At 42.0% G+C, this 26,564-nt stretch overlaps 1 protein-coding gene across 1 annotated transcript in view; it reads left to right on the forward strand.

Annotated features, from left to right (window-relative positions):
* The window catches only part of TUSC3 (tumor suppressor candidate 3), a 180,313-nt gene that overhangs the window by 149,512 nt on the left and 4,237 nt on the right, over positions 1–26,564 (forward strand). The window contains exon 9 of the mRNA XM_030191432.1: positions 21,543–21,633. Coding sequence (XP_030047292.1) covers positions 21,543–21,633 — 91 coding nt within the window. The remainder of the gene's footprint in view (positions 1–21,542; positions 21,634–26,564) is intronic.

The raw sequence follows: 26,564 nt of genomic DNA on the forward strand, positions 1-26,564 counted from the left end.
AGACTAAAATTTAGATGTTTTGTAGTAGACCTGTTTTTATAATGAATAGCTGCAGTGAGACTTGAACCCACTTCCCCAGGAGCAAGGTCTGCTGCACTAACCACTAGGTTACTCCTCTACTCCACACAAGAGGTGCCCCAAGTGACAAATGACCACTGGAGGGAATCAGACAGCACCTCCCCTTACTTCCCCAAATCACAAAACATTTTTCCAAACAGCATTTTCAAAAGGAAAAGATAGACTTTTTTTTGTAGAAAATTACCTTTCCTTTTCTGATTTTGGACATTTTACAAAAAATGTCCAAATTCAGACTTAGATGTCATATCCAAAAATGCCTCTTGTGCATTTGACTTGCCCAAAATCACAAGGAGTAGCAGTGGGAATTGAACCCATGTTGCCAGGATCAAAGCCTGCTGCACTAACCATTAAGCCACTCCTCCTCCTCTGTTTTGAACAGCTTGCATTTGGATGTCTTTTGTTCAAAAAAGGAACAAAAAAAAGGATGTCCAAATCACAAGATGCCCATAGCATTTTCGAACAGAAAAGATAGATGTCTATCTTTTTCGAAAATGACCTTCTTTCCTGTTCATACGTTCTATCGAAAATGCCCCTCCACATCTCTCAGATGTGGAGTCATTGTTACCTCAACTGATTTAATGCAATCATTTTCAACTATATCAGATAAACTAGGAGAAATCCATCTTGCTATCACTAAATATATTTTGTACTAAGTCACTCCTTGAGAATTTCAGTCTGCAGTGGGGATCAGTCGGCATCAAATGCCTAGTTATCAAGTTTGATAGTGACATGAAACCACTCTCATGAAGAAAGAAAATGGATTGTGTTAATAATATTACTGTGCATTGATCTCCCTTGCATCTATCTTGGTGGAGTCAACTTGATGTTAGTGTCATTGGTCAATTATTCTTTAAAGTTGCTTCCATCCCTTCCACCTCCTGGATTTTACACTCAATTGGAGCATACGTTTAGCCAATTTTAATGGCTTAAAAATAGCCTAGAATAGTATTAAAGAAATTGAAATCCTTATGTTACAAAGGAGATGTCAACTTCCTGAATATCCATCTCTTATCACATTACCTTTATACCTCAACATGGGCTTTGGTGGTATGAAGAAAAGTGTAGTAAATCACCACCAGGATGAGTATCGATAGAAGAGTAAATTTTATCTCCTTTGCAACTATATTGCCCAATTGACTGCACACTACCTGCTAAATAGAAGTATGACCCAGTCCTTGGTCTCACTCTGTAGGCACTGGAATATGTTGATAACATCTCTTCAAAAATCTTGACTGTGCTCACAATGCCAGTCCCTATGGTATAATCCTCGGATATCTGTCAACAGTTCCCCAGTCTACTGGTCTATGTGCAGCATGCCATAACCACTACTGGTTTACGACCTTTTTTTGAACTTCAAATCAGTTTCGTTTGCCGACCTCTCTGTAGTACTAATGACTTCAATTACATCTTAGCCTACATAATAATAATAATAATAATATAACCCTTGCTTTTAATGCCCCTCCCTCTTTACTAGAGCTCTTTAAAACACTTCATGTGGCCAGTCATTCGGGTTTGACTATCTACAAGGCATTATCAACTGGCAGATCTAGTCCCATGAAATCTACTCAAGTGGATCTGTTTTGGGATAGAGCTCTTGGCTCAGTCACTATTCTGTATTACATACTGCGTCATTTGGACACCTGTTGAACTTTTCAAAATTTGTCATATAGCTTCTGATAAATGTTGGCATTGTGCCTCAGCGGCTGGTACCTTGTCTCGTGTGTTATATAAATGCCCTAAACTTGAGTCTACTGTCCAAGACATTTGCAAATTCTGAGATCCTATTTTGCTTGCTGTCATTATTTGGCATTCTATCAGCCTACTAGTCATTTCTAACCCTAAAATGGGTAAACATTTTGATTTAATGTTTGCTCTAGCCCTTGCTAACAAACTAGAAGGAAGTGGAATCATATTCATTGCATACAATGGTGGAACTTTCTGTGTCTTACTAGAAAAATGGAACTGGCCAGTGCAGTTAAACTTAACAGAACCAAGGCTGTATGTAAATTCTGGCATATATTTGATGAGTATCTGTCCATTTTTCAATTTTGTATGATATGTGCAATGATAATGTATATAGAGTGCTGCTGTGACTATTCCCTAGTTGAACTGCTCATTTGTCTTGTTGCTGTATTCTGTTCTGTTTTGGTCTCTGAAGAATTTCTAATGTGTACATTTTATACGTGCTTTGTTTCTACATCTTAAAATCAATAAAACAAAGTGAACTTTAAAAAACTGTGTTAACAGAGGGCTATACTTTAGATGTTGTAAGGAGAACCAGATTAAGGCAATGAGAATTAAAGTTCACATAGACAGTCTGCTAAAACAAGCAATTCATGTGAGTACTTCCTTTCTTCCCAGACATTGTAGATGGTCCATCAAAATTGAATCCAGTGCACAACTCAGGATCTAATTCAAGCACTTTTATGATTTTATCAGAAATCCCATTTGCTGTCATGTCTGCAATATCAACAAATCCAACTGTCCTTTCCTGTTTTGCCATCTTCCATAGGTATCTGATGCATACTGCAAAAAGCTCATGTTTGGAGTGATCTTTGCATTCATCACCCAGAATTGCATAGTACGTGTTATTAGTTTCATATATTGCAAATTAGATTTTCTGTAACAGTGGAAAAGTGGCAGACTCCAGCAGCTCATTTTGAGTATCTGGACTTATCAGAGTTGCATTCTTAGGTAGTTTTTCAAGGCGGCTTTGTTTATTGTTGTTGTATTTTGCTGATGAGTTTAAACATTTCCAAAAGGTTCCCTTTATTTAAAGCATCATCTGTGTCTCTGTGTCCAGGTAGTGGAATTTCTTGCTTTGCACAGAACAGCACGGTATCAAGCAGTACTTTAATATAGTTTATGTCATCTTGGTTTACCTCATTTAAACTGTTTCCCTGACCTCTCGGTAGTCTTCAGATTTTTCCAGTACCAGACAGCGTGCCTTGCTTAATTTATGTTTTGAGTAGCTCTAAGTCATATGCTTCCAATCTTTAAAGTCAGTTAAGGGAGTGTTTAACAAATAGCAGTAGACAGCATTTCTATCTGCATCCTTGTCATGATCTTTGAGTTGTTTCTTTTTAAATACTTTAGCAAAAATCTTTGTTTCACCATGGAGGTAGACTAAGGAACACTGTCAGGCAGTGGCATTCCTAGGTTGGCTGGCACCCGGGGAGCCACCCCCCCCCCCCCCCCCCCCAGTGTATCACCCCCTCCCTGGCACAACACCTCCCCCCTCCCCCCCCCCCCCCCGTCTTACCTCCTGGGGGTGCTAAGAGCAGTCTTCCTGGGAACCGGCAGCTGAGCGGCTGACCCTGCACCCCCTTGCAGTGTGCACCTGGGATGGACCACCCACACCACCCTGCCCTCGATATGCCACTGCAGTCAGGAAATATTTTTCTAGGGAACTTTGTCTCTCTTGGAAGCTAAAATCATAATGAACTCCCCTTGTGGTGAGCACAGTAGATCCTTACTTCCAAAAAAGTGGGTGTTGGAAACATGATATAGTAACACAATGGACATTAGGGATAGCATTCATCCTGATCACCACTCCTCTCTCCACTCAGATCCACAGTCCTTTTTCTTTCTCTCCTCCATGCCCCTCCCCATCCCACATTCTAGATCAGTCATTCTCAACTCTTCTTCTTTTGGGACACAAATGTCATTTATTGTACTTTAAAAGAAGATGCAAAAATAAATATAAACTATTCTAACAGAATTTACTTTGATTTCAATAACAGTTCATTTGCACAAATTATAAAATTTAACTTTTTCACAAATTTTGATCCTTGTCTACCATTAAATCACATAGCAAAAAACCATATGCAGCTCATTCGTCCCAGATTTCTCACTGATGATGTGAACAGTGTGAATTTGCTTACTTCAAGATATTTTTTCCAGCTACTGTGCAGTCTATCACATACAGAGCATTGCTAGGACGTTTCTTCTCACAGCTTTCCATAGAAAAAAAATTTATTCAAATTCTGGTAGCATTTCAATAATAGCAACAGAAAATCCCTTCACTGCCAGATACTTTGTGAAGTAACACTAAATCCTGCAAAGATGCTTCTCAGAGCCGAGCCTATGTAGCAAACCAATTCTCAATACACAAATACCAATAACTGAAAAGGCAGCAGTGAATATATAGAACACTAATATTGTTTCTATTGGAAAAGGCAGACATGTCAGTTGCTTATAGATCCTCACACAAATTACATGCCAGCAGAATCTCTTACCTCAGTCACACAGAACACAAATCAACCCTCACTAATTAACATAGCATAATAGCCTGCCATTGCCCCAGGTACAATATGTAACTTAGATTGTGAGCCCATTAGGGATAGTGCAAAGTACCATAATATTTGTTTATTATAATTTATTTACTACCTTTTTGAAGGTATTCACTCAAAGCGGTGTTCAGTAAGAATAGATCAAACATGAGCAATAGGCAATTACAGCAGTAAAAATATTCAAATAACAATACAAAGTATGGTATGGTATACTACTTACAATGTCAACACAATACATAATAGAACATTTAATTGATAGTGAAGGTTAAAGCAAAGATGTAACATATAGATAGGTAAGAGAGTAAGAAGAGTTAGAAAGTAAGGTGACTGATTTAAAGAAAGTTGCACATGCATCAGAGAGATAGTTAAATATTATCTCAGAGTAGGAGTGGATAAACATGTCCTGCTACAGTATGTGCAGCCCAAGTCACTCCTTGTGTGTGTGAGTGAGACTAACAAGTTAGTTATTTCTTCCATTAAGGGCCTGGTTGAAGAGCCAAGCTTTCACCTGCTTCCTGAAGTAGAGATAGTCTTGTATTAAGTGGAGCCTTTCAGTCAATGCATTCCAGAGTGTGGGGGCTACTCCGGAGAAGGCTCGCTTGCGGGTATCATATCGTGTAATGTCCTTTGGAGAGGGTGTGGTTAGTGATAGCCCTTGAGACGACCTTAGTGTCCTTGGCAGTGTGTGGAGGATCATCCTTTTCTTCAGATACTCAGGGCCATTTCCTTTCAGGGCCTTGAAGATCAGACATAGAGTTTTAAATTTAGCCAGTGAAGTTTTTGCAAAAATGGTGTGATGTGGTCACATCGCTTGCACCTTCTATGAGTCTTGCTGCTGCATTCTGAATCAACTGGAGCTGGTGCAGGCCCTTTGTAGTCAGACCATTGTATAGTGCATTGCAGTAATCCAGTCTTGTTGTTATCATGTCATGCACAACTGGGATAAGATTTACCTTCTCAATGTAAGGAGAAAGGAGCGTAGCTGTCGCAAACAGTAGAAGCAGCTCTTGAAGTTTGCTTGGATTTGGGGAATCAGAGTAAGTGTTTAATCTAACTGTATTCCAAGGTTCCTGACTTGTGATTTGAGGGGAGTTCATACTTCCCAAAAGGGATTTTGATGTCAGGTATGTATCCACTTGTGTTAGGGACCCAGAGAAGCTCGGTTTTACTTGGGTTCAGGCAACGTTTGTTGTGTTTAGCCCATTCTTGAATTGATATTAGACAGGTAATCAGTTTATTCAAGGCCATAGGTAAGTCAGGTTCAGTGGGTATGAGTAGCTGCATATCATCTGCATAGATGTAGAACTGAGTGTCCATTGACCAAATCAGCTCAGCTAGTGGCTTGAGGCAGATATTGAACAGAATAGGTGACAGTATTGATCCTTGTGGTACCCCACAGGTCAGTGTCCATGATGGTGATGAGTTGCTGCCAAACATTATGGATTGTTGCCTGTCTGATAGATAGGATCTGAACCAGGCAAGTACTGTTCCATTTTTACCTATTTCTGTCAGTCATGCTAGCATGATATCATGATCCACAGTGTCAAAAGCTGCTGAGAAATCTAGCAGTACAAACATTGAGGCAAATTCCTTGTCTCGGTTTCTGTGAAGATCATCTAGTAGGGATATGAGGATCCAGATTGACATGGATCTAGCCAGTTTCTCTCTTCCAGCCAATCATTAAGTTGAACACAGACTGTTTGTTCTATGAGTTTCCCTAGAAACGGGATGTTGGATACTGACCTGTAACCTTCAAGTTTGTCCTGGTCAAGGTTGTTTTTCTTTAGCAGAGGGCAAACCACTGCCTTTTTTAATGCTGTTGGTAGTTGCCCGTTAGAAAGAGAGGTGTTCACAATTTTTGTGGTGCCTTCTATAAGGCCCATACTTGACTGCTGCACTATCTTTTATGGGCAGGGGTTGAGGGAGCAGGTAGTTGGTCGAAGGTCTCTTAGGATTTTGTCAAGGCCCTCCTCTGTCATTGGGATAAAAGTGCCCCATCTGTCTCTGTCAGGAGGGGGTGAATTTGTACACCCCTGGTTGACTGGTTGGGGACTGGATGGGATTGCCTGTAAATCTTGGTTGAGACTTTTAATTTTAATGGCAAAGTATGCAGCAAAATCATTGCAGTTCATTTGTGACAGGGCAGGCTGGATCTGTTGTGGGGGTTGCAGTAGGCTGTTTACTATACTGAACAGCTGCTTGGTTGAATTGACAGCCTGTGCAATGCATTCAGAGAAATACTGTTTTTTTGGTTGCTGTTAAGGCTTGGCAGTATTTTGCCGTGTGCTTCCTACATTTTAGCCTGTCTTCATCCAGGCAAGATTTCCGCCATCTGCTTTCCAGTTTTCGTCCTTCACATTTAAGGATACGAAGTTCTGCAGAAAACCAAGGTGAGTGTTTGTTAATGGAGCATAAGACCTTTTTTTTTAGTGGTGCTGTTTTCTCCAAGGTCTTGGATAAGTGTGTATTCCAGATGACAACTGTTGTCTTTTCTTCCACATGTGGATAGTCCAAAGCCTCTAGGAAATTCTCAGTGGTCAGCTTTTTTTTTGTCTCTCATCTCCGTACAAACTCTGGGAGGTGCCATTTGTTTCAGGTGGTCACTTACGGAGAATTTAATTAGAAAATTGTCTGACCTTGGTAGGGCTGTTATTTCAGTACTGTTATCCCAGAATTGTGGGATATCCACCCCTTTGTAGAAATACCAGGTCTAGTATGTGACACTTTTCGTGGGTTGGAGAATTGATCACCTGTGTAAATCCTAGTGCTGTCATCGTGTCCAAAAAGGCAGCTGTGGTGGTATCTGAGGTTTCGATGTGCAGATTGATGTATCCCATGATCACCAGCCTAGGGTAATTCAGGGTCACATGAGTCATCAGGTCTAGGAGTTCTTGCACAGATAATATGTTGTTGTGAGGTGCTCCGTGTACCATGAGCAGCCAGATTAGTTTCTCCTCTTCAAGTTGGATTAAAAGACATTCTGATTCATGTAGCTAGGGGATGGATATTCTGCGCAGTTTGATTGTATCACAGTTCAGTTCAAGACTGCTACCCCTCCATCCCTTCTTCCTGGTCTTGGTTGATGTTGAATGTTGAAACCTGTTGGGCATAGTTCAGTCAGTGGTAAACCCCCACTTTCATTTATCCAGGTTTCACTTATTCCTAGGATGTCAAGATGCTGTTCATTTATGGCATAATGGATCACTGAATATTTCTTTGCACTGATCTGGCATTCACCAGTCCTATAGTTCCCAAGGGTGGTCTGGGTGTGCTGGGGGGTAGCTTTGGTGTGGCAATGAGGTGATCTTTTAAGTACTGTTATGTAGGTGTTTTACATCTTGCACTTTTGCCTTCTCTTTGGTTTGTGGGGATTAGGGTTTCCTCTCCCACACACCACTGGGATGCTCTCATGGTCTTTGGGACCAATGCACATTTTTTTGTGTCAGGAGCTAGTTAGGCAACATTTCACTGGGTGGCACTTTAGTTCACCCTGTGGGTCAGCATTCTTACTAGTTGTTAATGCAGGGTTAAGGCTTTAAATAATCTAAAAGAACATACCTTTTTAAAGTTTTTTTTAAAGCTAACAGGAGACAAATTAAAGAAGAACCCTAACCCAGAACTATTCCCCCTCCCACCTCCTCTGCACACTACCATTATACAGGACCCGGAGCAACTACTAATCTCAATAGCTCAAAGGAAGTCGAAATTACATAAACACACAAGACCAGTACACAAAATCCCATCGCAAAGAACAAAGCCCTATCAAGCACCCTATCAAACACGGCATACTAACAGCCCAAAGTAAATTGATACCATAATGAACACCGTCAATCTACTCCTTATCTCTGATCCACCTAACACTAACCACCCCACTCGCAGAAAGTAACATAATACCCATACTACATAATCATCAAAGACTGTTCAGATATACCACACCTCATCAAACTGACAACAACCAAAACAAAGGAAGGACACCAACATGTGGACAACCTCAACAGAAGGGAAAGAAAGGTCATAATAAACCCACACTAACATAGAAATGACAACTGACAAAAATCCACACACCAACCAAAGAAGACCTATACCAAAAAATCCAAGTGGGTTACATCAGTGCCAGATCCATTGTAAACAAAACAATAGTAACAGACTGGATCATGTCAGAAAACCTCAACCTACTTTTCATTAATGAAACCTGGATCCATGATCAAGAGGATCCTATAATCCTAAACCTATGCCCTCCAGGATACAAAATCACTCATTGGACCAGAAAGGAAAAGAGAGGCGGAGGCATAGCACTATCTATCGATCTCACTTTACCACCGAAACCACTGCCGAGCCCATAACAACCCAACGTGAAATTGCCTCAATCAGAATCCACCACAAAACCCTGCTTAATCACCTAAACTGTGTCCTGTTTTATAGACCACCAGGTAACTGGAATGAAAGCCAGTCAAACTTCATGGACTTCATTTCAAACACCTGTGTAACCAACTCCAATATACTAGTATTAGGAGATATTAACCTTCAACTAGAAGACCCAAACTCCACCAACGCACGTGATTGCAAGGAATTTCTCCACTTATGGGATCTTAAATGGCCACACATGTAAGCAACCCATGTCAAAGGGCACACACTCGACCTCATCTCACACAAACTGTCCACAGACCAGAACCTAATAATAACAGAAATTAAATGGACAGAAACCCCTTGGACCGACCACTACAAACTAAATCTATCCCTAAAATGGCGGAAAAAGAGTCCACACCATATACAAGAACACACAACCTATAGCACAAGAGGCCAAATAGACTCGGACACATTCTGGCAACAGATATACGAGAACAAATGGACAGCACAAACGGACTCCATCTACTACCTCTCAGAATGGGATAAAAGATGCATAAGCATACTGGACGAAATAGCACCCTTACGAACAAGAACCTCACATAGGCATAACTCGATACCGTGGTTCAACGAAGAACTGAAAAAAATAAAAACACAATCCAGGAAACTTGAACAAGCTTGGAATAAAATAAGATGAACACACACTCAACGCCTGGAAACAAATACAAAGAAAATACAAATATGCAATAAAAAAGACCAAAAGATCATACTATAAAACTAAAATAGGACCAGATTACAAAGACACGAAGAAACTATACCAACTCGTGAACAAACTACTAGACACCACCTTGGTCACCACATCCAATACAGACATCCCATCTGCAGACAATCTTGCTAAATACTTCAAAGAAAAAAATTGCAAACCTACGTAACACGTTACCTCAGGACAACACCGACATCGAACATTTCATCAATGGTTTGGACCCAACCCCTGGTGAATACCCAGCGGACCAAACCTGGTCAAAATTTGCTCTCCTCACCGTCGAAACAGTTACCCAGGCAATTAAAAGGTTCTCCAACACTCACTGTAAATTGGATATTTGCCCCAGCTACCTAATAAAATCTGCCCCCCACCGCTTCATAGCAGACCTCACATCCCATTTAAACTACATGCTTCAACAAGGTATCTTCCCTAAGAAAAATGGCAACATCCTACTCACCCCAATACCAAAAGATACCAAGAAAAAAATAAATTAAATCACTAACTACCGCCCAGTAGCATCTATCCAATTGGTAGTCAAATTGATGGAAAGCTTGGTAACCAAACAACTTACTGATTACGTAAACAAATTCACAATATTACATGAATCACAATCAGGATTTCGCCCCCTCCATAGCACTGAAACAGTACTAATTACTCTTCTATCCAAATTCAAGCAGGAAATAGCAACAGGTAAAAGCATACTTCTCCTCCAATTCGACATGTCTAGTGCGTTCGACATGGTAAACCATAAAATACTATTAAGACTCCTAGATTACTTCGGGATTGGTGGAAATATACTTAGCTGGATCAAGGCTTTCCTAACCACTAGAACATATCAAGTGAAATCAAGCTGAAACATATCACCACCGTGGAAAGCAGACTGCGGAGTACCTCAAGGATCACCACTATCACCGATCCTTTTCAACCTAATGATGACCCCACTAGCCAAGTCCTTATCCATGCAAGGCCTTAACCCTTTCATCTATGCAGACGGTGTCACAATATACATTCCTTACAAGCATGATCTGACAGAAATCACCAACAAAATCAAGCTCAGCTTGAACATCAATTAAAACTCAACACAGAAAAAACACACTGTCTTATCCTCTCATCCCAATACAACACGAACAAACCCACAAACATAAACACACCAGATTACACCCTCCCTATCTCAAACAGCCTGAAATTTCTCGGCGTTTCAGTCAACCGTAACCTCACACTAGAGAACCAAGTGAAATCTACAACAAAGAAAATGTTCCACTCAATGTGGAAACTCAAGCGTGTGAAACCATTCTTCCCAAGGGAAACATTTTGCAACTTGATACAATCAATGGTACTAAACTATGCTGACTACTGCAATGGAATTTATGCGGGTTGCAAAGAACAAATCATAAAGAAACTTCAGACCACTCAAAACACAGCAACCAGGCTTATATTTGGAAAAACACGATTTGAAAGTGCCAAAACCCTCCAAGAAAAACTGCATTGGCTCCCAATCAAAGAACGTATTGCTTTCAAAATCTGCACCATGGTTCATAAAATTATCTACGGTGAAGCCCCGGGATACATGACAGACCTCATAGACCTACCAACCAGAAACACAAAAGGATCATCACGAACATACTTAAATCTCCACTACCCAAGCTGCAAAGGACTCAAATACAAATCAACTTATGCATCCAGCTTTTCATACATAAGCACACAACTATGGAATGTACTACCAAAAGCCATGAAAACAATGTATGACCACCAAAACTTCCGGAAATCACTAACAACTAACCTATTCAAAAAGGCATACACTACCGACCCAACTTAAATGCCTGAACCCTGCAACACAACGAAACTAAAGCTCCACGATTCCTTAATGTGTCTGTTACACATGAACCTTATTCTACCAGAATATCACTTTGTATTTTTTCATACCGTAAAGGGCGAACGCCTTTACAGTACTATGTAAGCCACATTGAGCCTGCAAATAGGTGGGAAAATGTGGGATACAAATGTAACAAATAAAAAAAATAAAATAAAAGTTGTAAATTCAGACCAGGCCTGTGAGATCAAAGGCTTCCAGCAATAGAGAAACAAATGGCTGTACTTAGCACTTCTACATAATCCGCAGTCGCCTCAGGGATCATTTGCAGTATATCAAATGCTGGAAATAATAAAAGAAAATAGTAGCATCATAGATTGGCAGATAAAGACCTGTATGGTCCATCCAGTCTGCCCAACAAAATAAACTAATAGTATAAGATATGATATGTATACTTGATCCTGATTTGTCCTTGCCATTTTCAGGGCACAAACCGTAGAAGTCTGCACGGCACTGGCCTTGTTCTCCAGTTATGGAAGCTGAATCTGTCCACCCGCGATCAGGGCACAGATCGTGGAAGTCTGCTCAGCACTGGTTTTGCTTCCCAATTACTGGTGTTGCCATCTAATCACAGATAAGCTTGTTTGGTTCCATGCCTGCAATACAGGATTCCTTTGTGTTTATCCTACGCATTTTTGAATTCCGTTACCATTTTTTATCCTACGCATTTTTGAATTCCGTTACCATTTTTTTTCATCACCACCTCTTGCAGGAGGGCATTTGAAGTATCGACCACCCTCTCCATGAAAAAGTACTTCCTGACATTATTCCTAAGACGGCCCCCCAAGTGCATCACCCTGCACTTCTTGGCATTAAATTCTAACTGATGAATATATCCATAAACCATGGTTCAAATCAACGTACTAAAAATATGAATTTGTGCAAACTCAAAAAATAAAAGAATAAACAAAAAATTATAACCACTGTTTAAATAATTTTGTGCTCAGTTTTTTTGGTGTGTTACTGTAACCCAAAGAGTTGAGAAGCATATACACACATTACTCACATCATTGCACACCCTACCTCCAGCCAAATATTGTCATTTAGTAGCAAACATTTCAAACACTGTAAGAACAAGTGTTAAAACTACTTAGCTTAGATTGGGTGTGGACGGAACTACTGGTCTTCACTCAATTCCCAATATGTGAGTGCAGCGCCTCAGTGAAACATAATATGTGGACGCTGCACTGAGTCAATGTTTACTGTAACACTTTTTCATCTGAATCAGTGCAAAGGTGAATTTTCAAAATTCCCTGTTCCCAACATAGGCCATGTTTCGCCAGTAAATCGGTGTCTTCAGGGGAACTGATATACAAAAGTAAAATAAAAACATTAAAAACCCCAAACAAAAACCAAACTGTATCTATTAATAAATCAAAAAAGAAAATCTAAACTAATAATCTAGATAAACTATATCATTAAAGAACTTTTTAAGCAAAAATTATAGTTTACTCACTGTTCAGCAAAGCCAGGGAGGGACCACGTCCAACCCGGTCAAAAACCTACAAAAGAACGCCCACACATGCGCAATGGTTATATAGGAAAACAGCTGATATTCAAGCGCGGGAAAAACAAAATTAGATCAGTGTTTGCCACTCAATTTCCCTATTCAGGCCACTAGGGGCCACCATCTGCCATCGGTAGATAAATTCCTGTTCCTTTCTAAGGAGAATTCACGGTACATCCCCCCCTAAAGGCAAGTAACTTTGTAAAAGAACAACAAATCTCAAATCCTTAATATCATGTTGAGTTTGCTGCCAGTGGTCTACGAGTGGTGCCTCTCGCTTATTGTTCCTCAAATTACTCAAGTGGTCCCCAATCCTTTGTTTGATCTTTCTATTAGTGTGCCCAATGTACCATTTGGTACAGGTGCATACTGTACCGTAAATAACTTGGGAAGAATTGCAATTTGTGGAGCCCTTAAGAAAATAAGGTTTCCCCGTACCAGGATTAATGACCATAGTAGTTTGCCACGCATGCTGACAATATACACATCGGCCACAACTTGTATGGCTATTCATTCTAAATGTATCATACGTTTGAGAGGGATTGTTAGCAGAAGACAAAATTTCCCCTAAATTTCGGTCACGTGTGTAGGCAAACATAGATTTTTGGTCAAAACCATGGGAAGCAAGCATAGACCAGTGTTTGTTGATAATCTTCCTGATGGCAGTTGTTTGACGGGAGTGTGGTAATACACAAACAAGTCTTCCATTATGTTCTGGTGGTTTAGATGGTGGATTCACCAGCCAATGTCAATTGACATTTGTAGCTCTTTTAAAGGCTTTCCTGATGACTTTATTAGGATAGGCTCGATTCTTAAACCTATTATATAGATCTACAGCAGATTTCTTAAAGCTCTCATCAGAAGTAAACAATTTCTTAATACGTAAAAATTGACCCATTGGTATGCCATTTTTAGAAGCCATTGGATGATAGCTATGATAGTTAGAGTGTTAGAGTCTGTGGTTTTTCGGTAGACCTCTGTCATGAACCTCCCTTCCTGGATATGGATGGCAATATCCAAATAGTTAATGGACTGATCTCCAATTGAAGTTTCAAACTTAATATTTCTGTCCACTGAGTTTAAATAATGAAAACATTGTTGGAGCTCCGTTTTTGTACGAGCCCATATGAGAATTGCATCATCTATAAAACGTTTCCATAAAAAAATATTGACTGCAAACCTAGAAGGTACACAAATTTCTCCTCAAAATTAGCCATATATAGACAGGCGGTGGTAGGGGCAACAGTAGCCCCCATCGCTATTCCATGTTTTTGTAAGAACAATTTTTTATCAAACTGAAAGTAATTTTGTTTAATTACAATGTCAGTTAAGGCATTGAGGAATGTAATTTTTTCAGAAGACATTTCAAGCTATTGAAGATGACCATTAACCAGGCTACAAGCTTCATCATGTGGAATGCTGGTATATAATTATATGACAATGAGAGATACAAGAGTGAGAGAATGATTCAACGATTGGAATTCTTGCAAGATTTGTAGCAAATTAGCTGAGTCCCTGAGATAAGAAGGTGTCTGGTGCACTCTGGGTTGTAGATAAAAGTCCAAATATTGAGATAGGGGTTCATTAAGAGATTCACATCCCGAAACAATTGGACGACCCGGAGGGTGTTTCAATCGTTTATGTATCTTTGGCAAAAAGTATATAAATGGTGTACGTGGGTATGGTTTAGCCAAATATCGATATTCTTTATTTGTTATAGTGCCAGCCCGAGCTGATACCATTAATATATTATCTACTTTTTGCTGAAATTCTAGCCCAGGGTCATAATCTAAAGGTTGGTAGAATTTTGTATCAGATAGTTGACGATTTGCTTCCACATAATAATCTTCAGTATTTTGAACGACCACTCCTCCGCCTTTGTCTGCTCGTAATATCATAATACTTTTATCTGCTTTCAAGCTGTTAATGGCTGTTCTTTGAGATCTAGAAAGGTTTGAGGGCACATATTCTAATTTTTGTTCCATAACGTCAAGATCTCGAAGTACCAGTCATTGAAACACTTCAAGCAGCACATCTGGTGGTCCCGGAGGCACCCATGATGAAGGTAGACGATAGGATGACATAAAAGTTTGAAAATCTACCTCAGTATTGGTCTGTTCTTCTTGGTTGAAAAACAATTTAAGCTTTAGTTTGCGGATAAATCTATATAGTTGTTTGCGATTGGAACAGCCATCATACCATGAGGTGGGAACGAAGGATAAACCTAGTTCCAGTACACTCACTTGGGAATTTGTCAAGACCTTATCAGATATATTGAAGACAATTCTTTTTGTTTCCCGGAGTTGTCGCTGTCCCCTGTTCGACTTGGCCAGCGTTTCGCTCCCGCTTAGATGAGCAATGCTGCTTCAGGATCCACAATCCGAGGCTGCAAAGGGAAAAAAAAAAACTGTATAACTGCCGCATCATTGAAATGGTAATCACATAATCAATACTTTTTGTAAGAACAAATACTGTGTCCTTACAAAAACAACAGTATCTCAGCAAACCTCCACTGTCTGATGACACTGCAGGCGCAAAAAAAGGGCGACTTTTAAAACTTAGCGTGACGTCAGACACTAGACCTGGACATAGCCAATCAAAAAAGGTTTAGACAAAATGACACTATTCTGTTCTGGAATTTAACCCCTTAGGTTCCAGAGATCTTAAAAGGAAGATCCATTTCTGTTCTGTTTGAAGCAGTAATTTCTGAATGCCCCCCCCCCCCCCCCCCTGCAGTTATGCAGTTTTTTTCCCTTTGCAGCCTCGGATTGTGGACCCTGAAGCAGCAGTGATCATCTAAGCGGAAGCGAAACGCTGGCCAACGTTGGTCCTGATTATTGCCTCGAGCGGAATAAGAGACTGCAAGACAGACGTTGGCCAGTGTTTTGCTCCCGCTTAGATGAGCAATGCTGCTTCAGGGTCCACAATCCGAGGCTGCAAAGGTTAAGAACTTCATAACTCCGGGGGGGGGGGGGGGAACATTCAGAAATTACTGCTTCATCGGTCCTGATGATTGCCTCAAGTGGAATAAGAGACTGCAAGACAGACAACTGTATTAAGTTCTTTATCCCTAAGCTTTGGACTGAGCATGTTTTTGGAAATATTGGAGTATTTGATACCCGAAGTTATTGGGAGGTGATTTTGCATGTCTTTCTATAATTTGTGAAGCAGAATATTGGACAACACAGGAAGGTTTTTTAGCCAATGATGAGGAATAGATCACATTGATCGCTTTATGGGTCATTTTGATCACCTGTAGCTCTTTAGACTGGTAAGTCTTGAGCTCCTTGTGGCTTTTTCCTTCCTTTAGTTATAACTAGTAAAAAAGGCCCGTTTCTGACACAAATGAAACGGGCGCTAGCAAGGTTTTCCTCGGAGTGTGTATGTTTGGGAGAGTATATGTGAGAGTGAGTGTTTGAGAGTCAGAGTGAAAGTGTGAGTCCAATCCATGCTCCTCTGTCACCTGGCCCCTCCATTCATCCCTATCCAGCAATTACGCTGTCTCCCTGATGGCTGCCCTGCAATCCATATGCATCCATGGCCATCTGTCCCCTCCATTCATCCCTATCCAGCAATTACCCTCTCCCTGAGTCCTGCCCTTCCAATCCATGCCCATCCATGCTCCTTTGTCACCTGGCCCCTCCATTTTTCCCTATCCAGCATTTCCCCTCTCTGCCTGAGGCCTGCCCTGCAATCCATATCCATCCATGGCCATCTGTCCCCTCCATTCATCCCTATCCAGCAATTCCCCTCTCCCCGAGTCCTGCCCTTCCAATCCATGGCCATCCATGCTCCTTTGTCACCTGGCCCCTCCATTTTTCCCTATCCAGCATTTCCCCTCTCTGCCTGAGGCCTGCCCTGCAATCCATATCCATCCATGGCCATCTGTCCCCTCCATTCATCCCTATCCAGCAATTCCCCTCTCCCTGAGTCCTGCCCTTCCAATCCATGCCCATCCATGCTCCTTTGTCACCTGGCCCCTCCATTTTTCCCTATCCAGCATTTCCCCTCTCTGCCTGAGGCCTGCCCTGCAATCCATATCCATCCATGCCCATCTGTCCCCTCCATTCATCCCTATTCAGCAATTCCCGTCTCCCTGAGTCCTGCCCTTCCAATCCATGCCCATCCATGCTCATCTGTCACCTGGCCCCTCCATTTTTCTCTATCCAGCAATTGCCCTGTCTCCCTGAGGCCTGACCTGCAATCCATATCCATCCATGCCCATCTGTCCCCTCTATTCATCCCTATCCAGCAATTTCCCTCTCTCCCTGAGTCCTGCCCTCCCAATCCATGCCCATCCATGCTCCTCTTTCCCCTGCCCCCTCCATTCATCCCTTTCCAGCAATTGCCCTCTCTCCCTGAGCCTTGCCCTCCCAATCCATGCCCATCCATGCTCCTCTGTCCCCTGCCCCCTCCATTCATCCCTTTCCAGCAATTGCCCTCTCTCCCTGAGCCCTGCCCTCCCAATCCATGCTCCTCTGTCCCCTGCCCCCTCCATTCATCCCTTTCCAGCAATTGCCCTCTCTCCCTGAGCCTTGCCCTCCCAATCCATGCCCATCCATGCTCCTCTGTCCCCTGCCGCCTCCATTGATCCTTTTCCAGCAAGTCCCCTGTCTCCCTTCCATGACCCCCCCTTGCATCCATGCTCCTCTCTCTCCCATGTCCCAGCCTGGCCCGCCCTCTTCTCCCCCCCCCCCTTCGCATCCATGCTGTCGTTTGTCCCCTGCCCTCCCGCTCCCATTGTTGTTCTTTAGTGGCCACCCTCTTCTCTCCCCCCAACATGGGTTTTGTTTTTTTTTCTTGTTTTTAAATTTACCTCCGTGGCGGTTCCGGCAGCGAAGCGTCAGGGAAGGAGGCGGTGCTCCCGACGTCTAGGTTTCCCTTCGCTGTGTTCCGCCTTCTTTTGACGTCATCCTTGACGTCAGAAGAAGGCGGAACACAGCGAAGGGAAGGCTAGACGTTGAGAGCGCCGCCTCCTTCCCTGACGCTTCGCTGCCGAGCGTTGCGATTGGTTGGTGTCATTGCTCCGCCCTCGACGTCATCACGTTTGATGCGTGGGCGGGGCAGACACAATGCGATCTCACCCCCTTCACTTTTGGCTAACAGAGGCTTCATTCGAACGTTGGAGGTGTGTTTTATATAGAGAGATGTGCTTCACTTTCACATATACTTGTTTGCCTCTATAGTGGGTCATTTTTGTAGTTTATGAGTTTTTTGATCTAATTGATTCCACATCCACCTTGTTGACTTTGTAGTGAATCCAACAAAATTATCCATTGTATATTAAAAAGAAAACCTACTATAGTTATATCATGATATACAATTGTAGTGAAGGGGGTCAGGGCAAGTTCTGATCATTTGGGGTCAGGTGGAAATGCTTTAGAGAAGAGGTAGACTTTAAGGATAGCCTTAAACCTTAAAAATGAGAGTTCTGTTTGTAAATGGACTGGAATACTGTTTCAGAGGGTAGGGGAAACCACTGAAAAAGAGGATGTTCTAGCAGAATGTGAGCAAATTTGAAGGTATTTAGTCACCACTAAGTGGTGCTGCTGGGAGGTCATAGGGAATAGTTCAGGGAGTAGGGGGTACGGTGCTTAAATAAAAAGAGGAGAAGACCAGAGCAAACAACTTGCAAGGTTTGATGCTGTCTGACGAACATCCACTTGTGACTGCTGTATTAGGTGGAGAAACATACCCACTTACGTCCACAGAGAAAGTATGTGCATCCATGGAGCAGGTGGGCATGTTTATGTTGTGAAAATCTGTTTCTTTTACATGTAATCTACATGTATGCAATCCAGATATACCGCCACTTCTACGTGCTAGTGACCATAATGGCTGTTGGCTTTTACATGTGCAGATGGCAGCCACTCCAAGATACATATGTATATAAACTGTGAGCAAAATCCAAATAATAAATATCCATTCTCTCTAAGTAGCAAAAGAGAGGGTCCAAAAGTACACAAACCAAAGCAACAAATAAAAGCCCTCAAGACTGGAACCATGAAGAATCCTTAGTGCAATAGACCCCACACAGGTTGTGCTTTGATGCAAAAATGTGCTGCCTCGAGGGTCAAATTAATATTCTCTGCAAAGGTAAATAAAATCCAAAAATTTCTTTCAAACAGTACTGCATCAACTTTGGCAGCAAAACAAACCAAGTGCGTCCAAACACAAAGATGGCTTCCAACCGACTGCCAGAAAAAAAAAAAAAAACATTCTTCACCCTCTCTTCGGTACCTAGATCTATATGTAGATGTCATCCTGTTTTGGGACATTTCTACTTGTATGTTCTGCAGAACTTTTTTTTACTCATGTATTCCTGGAGGGCAGAGAGAGAGAGAGAGCAAATTTTACATCGGAACTACATTAGCAGACCTACCCTTCTAAAATAATGCTTTAGTCTCTATTTTACACTTCAGCAATGATTTCCTCACATAAATGAAGTATCTAAAATTTGCCTTTAGGTATATTGAGAGTGGTGAAGATATAAGTTAGAGAGAAAAGTCCTGCATAGTACAACATGAAGAAAGAAACTGCTTGCTCAAGAAAAGACTGCCTTCATTATCTTTAAATAAAGAAAAAAGGACTTCCTGTTGAGTATTTGTCAGCTTTTCCCCATATCTCTGCTTTCACTTATATTCAGTCCTGAAGAATGTGAACAAACTCATTGGCGCTGGCAGGAACATGAAAGAGATCTAATAGGCAATTAAAAATACAGTTCTAATTTTGAGAGACATTAAGAGTGCCCTTGGCTCATCAACTTTTCTTTAAAAGGAAAATTAGCTAATTAGCCTATTTAAAACAAATGTTCAAATTTTCCATAAAGTGCAGTGCACTAACCATCTGCATATTAAACGAAAATAATTGGAGTCCAATTTTCACAGTGATTTCTATGGGTAAAAAAATCTTTTCTTTTTTCTTTTTTTTTGCACATACCTGGATCCACTGTAACTGATAGTTCATGCTTCCCAACCCCAAGAGGTAAAATAAATAAAAATAAAATAAAATTGTATATCTCAGTAAATAGGCCCTGATTTTTTTTTTTTTTGGGGGGGGGAGGGTCCAAGGTCTTCACTAGGTGCAAATCCTCTGCACAAAAACAATGGTTCACTCAGATATGCACTTTTAAAATTTAAAAGTTACCTTTTATCCTGATAAGATCTTCAACTTAAAATTGTACACAAAAGACTCAAAAATATTTATAAGGCAATCAATTTGTAGTAACTAAGGGGCCCTTTTACCAAACTACAGGGGTAAAATGGCTGAATTTTCTATTTTCCCATTAATGGCCACGCATTAATTTTCTTATTAGCGCCTGAGCCCTTAACGCCACCTATTTTGTAGGTGGTAGGGACTCATGCACTAAACCTACGCTGATTGGTTAGCACTATCAGGCTTATTTTCGAAAGAGAAGAGCGCCCATTTTTCAACACAAATCGCAAGATAGGCGTCCTTCTCCCATGGTCGCCCAAATCAGCATAACCGAAAGCCAATTTTGGGTGTCCTCAACTGCTTTCCATCGCGGGGACAACCAAAGTTCACGAGGGCGTGTCGGAAGCATAGCGAAAGCGGGACTGGAGCGTGTTTAACACATGGGCGTCCTCGGCCGACAATGGAAAAAAAGAAGGACGTCCCTGAAGAGCACTTGGCCAACTTTACTTGGTTCATTTTTTCTTGCAACCAAGCCTCAAAAAGGTGCCCAAACTGACCAGATGACCACTGGAGGGAATCGGGGATGACCTCCCCTTACTCCCCCAGTGGTCACTAATGCCCTCCCACCCTAAAAAAAACTTTTAAAATACTTTTTGCCAGTCTCAAATGTCATAACCAGCTCCCTGAGAGCAGTATGCAGGTCCCTGGAGCAGTTTTAGTGGGTGCAGTGCACTTCAGACAGGTGGACCCAGGCCCATCCCCCCCTACCTGTTACACTTGTGGTGGTAAATGTGAGCCCTTCAAAACCCACCACAAACCCACTGTACCCACATCGAGGTGCCCCCCTTCACCCCTTAGGACTATGATAGTGTACAGTTGTGGGGAGTGGGTTGGGGGGGTTGGGGGGCTCAGCACCCAAGGTAAGGGAGCTATGCATCTGGGAGCAATTTCTGAAGTCCACTGCAGTGCCCCCTAGGGTGCCCAGTTGGTGTCCTGGCATGTGAGGGGGACCAGTGCACTACGAACGCTGACTCCTCCCACGACCAAATGGCTTGGATTTGGTCGTGTCTGAGATGGGCGTCCTCGGTTTCCATTATCGCTGAAAACTGGGGACGACCATCTCTAAGGACAACCATCTCTAAGGTCGACCTAAATGTTGAGATTTGGGCGTCCCCAACCATATTATCGAAACGAAAGATGGACGCCTATCTTGTTTCGGTAATACGGGTTTCCCCGCCCCTTCGTGAGGACGTCCTGCGAGGATGCCCTCAGGAAAACATGGGCGCCCCGTTCGATTATGCCCTTCCACATCTTTTTTGAGATACAATAACCAGAACTGAACGCAATACTCAATACTATTGTGATCCCGAGGATCTGTATCGTTTAACAGTAGATAAAGGGGTTTGTGAGCTTGAGACCAGTAATCAGGTATGTTTGTTCTCTAAAATGTCACCTGTTGCCCACACACATAGAAAAAAATAGGTTAAATTAGGCTATTTTCATAAGTAACAGCACTTTCCTTTTACTTTTCAGTAATCTGCCTCGTGGGACTTGGATTAGTGGTCTTCTTCTTCAGCTTTCTGTTGTCCATATTTCGCTCAAAATATCATGGATACCCATATAGGTAATGTTGAATCTAAGATTTATTAAATTTAAATATTCCCAAGTAGAATTTTATTCTGTTAAGGACTAAAGAGAGATTGTATGTCATTTTGACTTTGTAAATACGTAGAAGGCGATATTCAAAAGAATTTAACCCTTCTGAGCTGGCCATTCCCAGATATTCAGCAGCACTTAACCAAATAGTGCTGCTGAATATCCCTTCTGACCGCCGAAGCAGGGATAATCAGCCCACTAACTAGTTAACTGAGTGGATAAAGACAGAACAGCTCAAAGTCTGTCCTACCTTTATCTGCAAAGCTAATAGCACCCCGGTCTGAATATTGGCCGATATGCGGTTAGATTTCATGTTGTCGCACTAATTCGGATATTGAGCCCTGGAGCCAGACATGCATTGAATATCTGGGGTTAACACAGCTTGCAGCTGTGAACATCTTCACGGGCTGCATATTGACTCCGTAATGTCTTATTTATAGAGAACACATTTGCTTACTGAATGTCAAGATAACATAACCTAGTATCTTCAAACCAGACTTATAAGAACAAAAGAAGAATTCTCAGTAACCTTGATTGTAAGAAAGTTGCAAACAAATGTGTGGTCACTACTGCAGATGGTTTCTGGATCTGGTAAAGAGATTTCGATCATACATCTGTGGGTCCTCTGTTATCTCTGAGATGCAAATATATGGTGGTTTAGCTCCAATAGAAAAACTGTTTCAAAATATATTTTATTTTTATAGTAAGATATCGTCAACATGACATTGGAACAGTTTGTGGACTAAATCAAAAGTCAAGATTTATATGCCTCAAATGGTTGTGTTGTAACCACAACTAACATATTGCACCATTCCCAGTGTATCCCAAACCATGCCTTCCATAGTCCTAACAATTCATGTTTCGGTGAGAAAAGCTGTAACACCTCATTGTCATTCATAATGCTGCTGCCTTGCTCTGTTATAATCAAATTCCTTTTATGTTAATGATACAAAACTTCAATAAATTTCTGGATGAAAACTATTTTTCAACTTCAGTGAAAAACAAAACCTCACATTACATGTAGAATTGACTTAAAGGCCCTGAGTATCTTGGAAGAAATGCATAAGCTATTTAGAAGCATTTTTGAAGTTATTGGAAGCCCTTTTTTCTATTATATGCTACAAAACATCATATATTCTAAGAGCACTCTGATTATTACATCAGTCACCAGCCTAAAATGAGTTCTTCCTTTCTACCTTTATCGGGATGTATTCATTAGCAGATGTATAAGACCTGGTTAAAGTTGTCTGGATAAGTTGCCCACTTATAAGTTCTTTGAATATAGAACTCATACGGACCAGAATTTAAATACTGCAGTTGGAGTTCTTTGTAAATGTTGGCTGTGGTACTTAAATTATGATTGTATATTCAGCACAGGTATCTGGATAGTAGAAGGTTCTGAATGTACATGCAGAGCAGCAGGAGTGGCTTAATGGTTAGTGCAGCAGGTTGTGGACCTGGTAGTCAGCAGTGAGTTGAGATTCTGGGGAACCAGGTTCAATTCCCTCTGCGGCTCCATGTGACCCTGGGCAAGTCACTTAGTCCTCCATTGCCCCAGGTATAATATAACTTAGATTGTGATCCCATTAGAGACAGTGCACATTACCTGTAATAGAAATTTAAAACTGCATAGTAACCTCAGGGATCACTTGCAGTATATTAAGTTCTGATAATAATAATGTGCCACCATTATTTGGATAGGAGAAATAGTCTGCTATCCAGATAATTTTAGGATAGCTTTTTCCTGTTCTAAAGTTTTCTGGATAGTGAACTTCATAATACTTCTTTTTGGATAATTTAAAGGAAGGTCTAGACTTTGGCTTTGCACTGCCCCGGCACTACACAGATAGTCCCAGGCATTGTTCACTGTAACCTGAGCAGGAGTCCTCCATCTGCAGTCCTGCCAGTGGGGGGTGCTATTTCATGATCACATTTTCAGACTCCAGGGAACCTGCCTGTCTCTAGAGATAGAAAACACAACATTGAAGCACCATCGCCTACTGGTAGCAATGCAGTTGGAGGGCACACGCTCAGCTTAAAGGGAACAATTGTTTCAGTGCACTCTGTAAGGATTTTCAGCTGCAGTATCCAAATACTGCTGCTGAAAATTAGAGGATATAACTGGCCAGCAGCACTTATCCACATAGCAAGTGCTGCTATCCAGATAAATGATTATCAATGATGATTTTTGTATGTTTTTGGTCTGTTTGTTTACATATCTTGTAGTATTTAATCTCCTTTTTTTATGTTTAAATCTGTTTATTGCAAATGGAATACAAAATGTGAACAATGCAGAAAATCCATATTTGTAAACAAGAATAGGAAAAGAACATATTGTCAATAAATACACCATTTGAGGTGTAAGTTTTTCCTCCTCCCCCTCCCCCCAAACAAGTCATGCACACGATAAAGGACTTTGCAAGAGGCTTTAATCATAGGCGGTCGGTGACCCAACTGTTTGGGGAGGCTAAAGGGGGTGGGGCCAGGGGTGGAGCGTAAATCCATAATTGTCTGATAACACACAGAAAAAATAAATAAATAAAAATAAAAGTCACAATTAATACCTTTTATTAAATTTAGATATTAGATATGTATCATATGTCAAAGAATAAAGTGGTTGCTCAAAGCATATTCTAAGCACAATCGCTCAACTGCAAAACACTATGCACAACTTTGTGCAAAAACACACTCAGAACCTTGCTGTACCATAAATATTACACTGGGCAGAACCTAATACACAATTCTCATGTAGAGCCACAAAACACCCTAATTCATGTTTAATGTGGGATAAAATGCCATAAATAAGTAAATAAATATAAACTTTTAATGTTGAGCTCCTGATTCTCAAAGTGGACATATTCCAAACACTATAATGAAAATAAAATGATCTTTTCTACCTTTGTTGTCTGGTGACTTTTTCTGATCATGCTGGCCCAGTGTCCGATTCTGCTGCTATCTGTCCTCAGTGCAGGTCAGGAAGTCATCCTTGTTAAATATCTCCCTGGCAACCCAGGACACCTCCAGCCAACCCCCCCTGCTCTTCCGGCAGTAAGGTAAACAAACCATAAACCAATTTCTACAACTGGTTACACAAGGCTAGAGGGCTTTCACTGCAGCTCCTGCTGTGAGGATGGAGGTAAATCAACAATTTAAACCCCTCAGAGCACAGCAGGGGAGGCTTAGCCTCTCCAAGCCTCTTATACCGGGCGCCTATGGCTTTAATTCTTATAGCCTCCCGTGTTCTTATCAAGGAACCCACCACCGTCCCTCAACCCAACACCCCACCCACCCTTCCATCTTCCCAAAAATATGAATGTAGATGATCTTCAATATATCACTACAAGGATATGACATTTTAATACAAGGCTCCTCGCATTAGGGGAAAGATCTTACATGTAAGGTTCCCAAACCATCCAAAATTGTCTCTTTTTTTTTCCGTAAGGCAAGCATCACCAATCTCCAACAACATAAGATTGTGTGAAGCACACCGCCATTGCCAATATGAAGGTAGTGTCTGTGGGATCCAGTGTTGAAGCACACATTTTTCCCCCACTATATTTGCATTGCCCAACAAACTATGATGCCCCCCCAGACCCACAGAGATTCAACTTGCTAAATAGCAAACCTACAGGAGAGGCTATGATTATTCAGAACTCTGCCCAGTTAAGCGAGAAGTCCAGAGATCCCCAGCAAACTGTAGAGGTAAAGACGTTTTAAAGTAGATATGGGGTTTGAGGACGTTCAGAAAAATGGAGAGATACTGGATCATGGGGGCAAAGGGGAGGAAGAGAGAGTTGCTGAACAATAAGAGAGAGGGAGGGAAGAGCAAGAGAGAGAGCGATTGGACCCAAGAAGGAAGGGAGAGGTGCTGGACAATGAAAGGGAGGGAAGAGAGAGGGAGCGATGACAGACCCAGGGGTATAAGGCAGTGGCATAGCTACGTGGGGCCAGGGGGCTTGGGCCCCCGTAGATTTGGCCCTGGACCCCCGTAGATTTGGCCCTGGACCCCCCTGCCGACAACCCTCTCGACCCCCCCCACTCCCGCCGCCAACCCGCCGTCGCCTGCCTTTGCTGGCGAGGACCCCAACCCCCGCCAGCCGAGGTTCTCTTCTCGCAAAAGGCTTCCTTCTGTTTCTGGTGTCCTTCATGTACAACGTGGGCCTCGGCTGGCAGGGGTTGGGGTCCCCCACCAGCAAAGGTAGGCGACGGTGGTTTGGCGGCGGGACGGGGGGGGTCGAGAGGGTCATCGGCAGAGGGGGGCAAAGTTGGCGGCAAGGTCAGCAATGGCGGGGAGGTCGGCGACGCCAGGGGGGGAGCTAAAATGTGCCCCCTCACCTCGGGCTCTGGACCCCCCTCCTGCCGAAGCCTGGCTAAGCCCCTGGTATAAGGGAAAGAAAGATGCTGGGCAGTGGGAGAGAAAAGAGAGAGAGAAATATTGATGCTTGACCACAGAGAAGAGCAGGAGGGAAGAAAGCGAGAGAAAAGCTGGACCACGGATATGAGACTGAGGGAGAGAGCCTGGACCCTGGGGAAAGGGAGAAAGAAGTTGCAAGACCATTAACCTCTATGCCAGGCATCCTCAAAGTGTTGCACTAGAGCAGTGATTTCTCAACCAGGGTGTTGTGAGGACTCAGAAGATATCTGAGGGTTGGCACAAGCAAAGCAGTAGCTCTAAGGAGGCTGTAACAGCAGGAGACATGGCTACACAGGCCCCAGCAACAGTCTTAATTTGTTATGAGCTGCACTCCTTCCTCGGGTCAAAACAGCAAGTGATGTTTAATATGCTTTGACTCCTAGTACACTATGCACACTGGAACTAATAACAAAATAAGTGCCACATGCTGCTACAACCTGAGGAAGGAACACAACTCACAACAAATTAAGGAGAATGCTGGCACT

Source organism: Microcaecilia unicolor, chromosome 2 (assembly GCF_901765095.1).
Source record: "Microcaecilia unicolor chromosome 2, aMicUni1.1, whole genome shotgun sequence".
Taxonomy (NCBI): domain Eukaryota; kingdom Metazoa; phylum Chordata; class Amphibia; order Gymnophiona; family Siphonopidae; genus Microcaecilia; species Microcaecilia unicolor.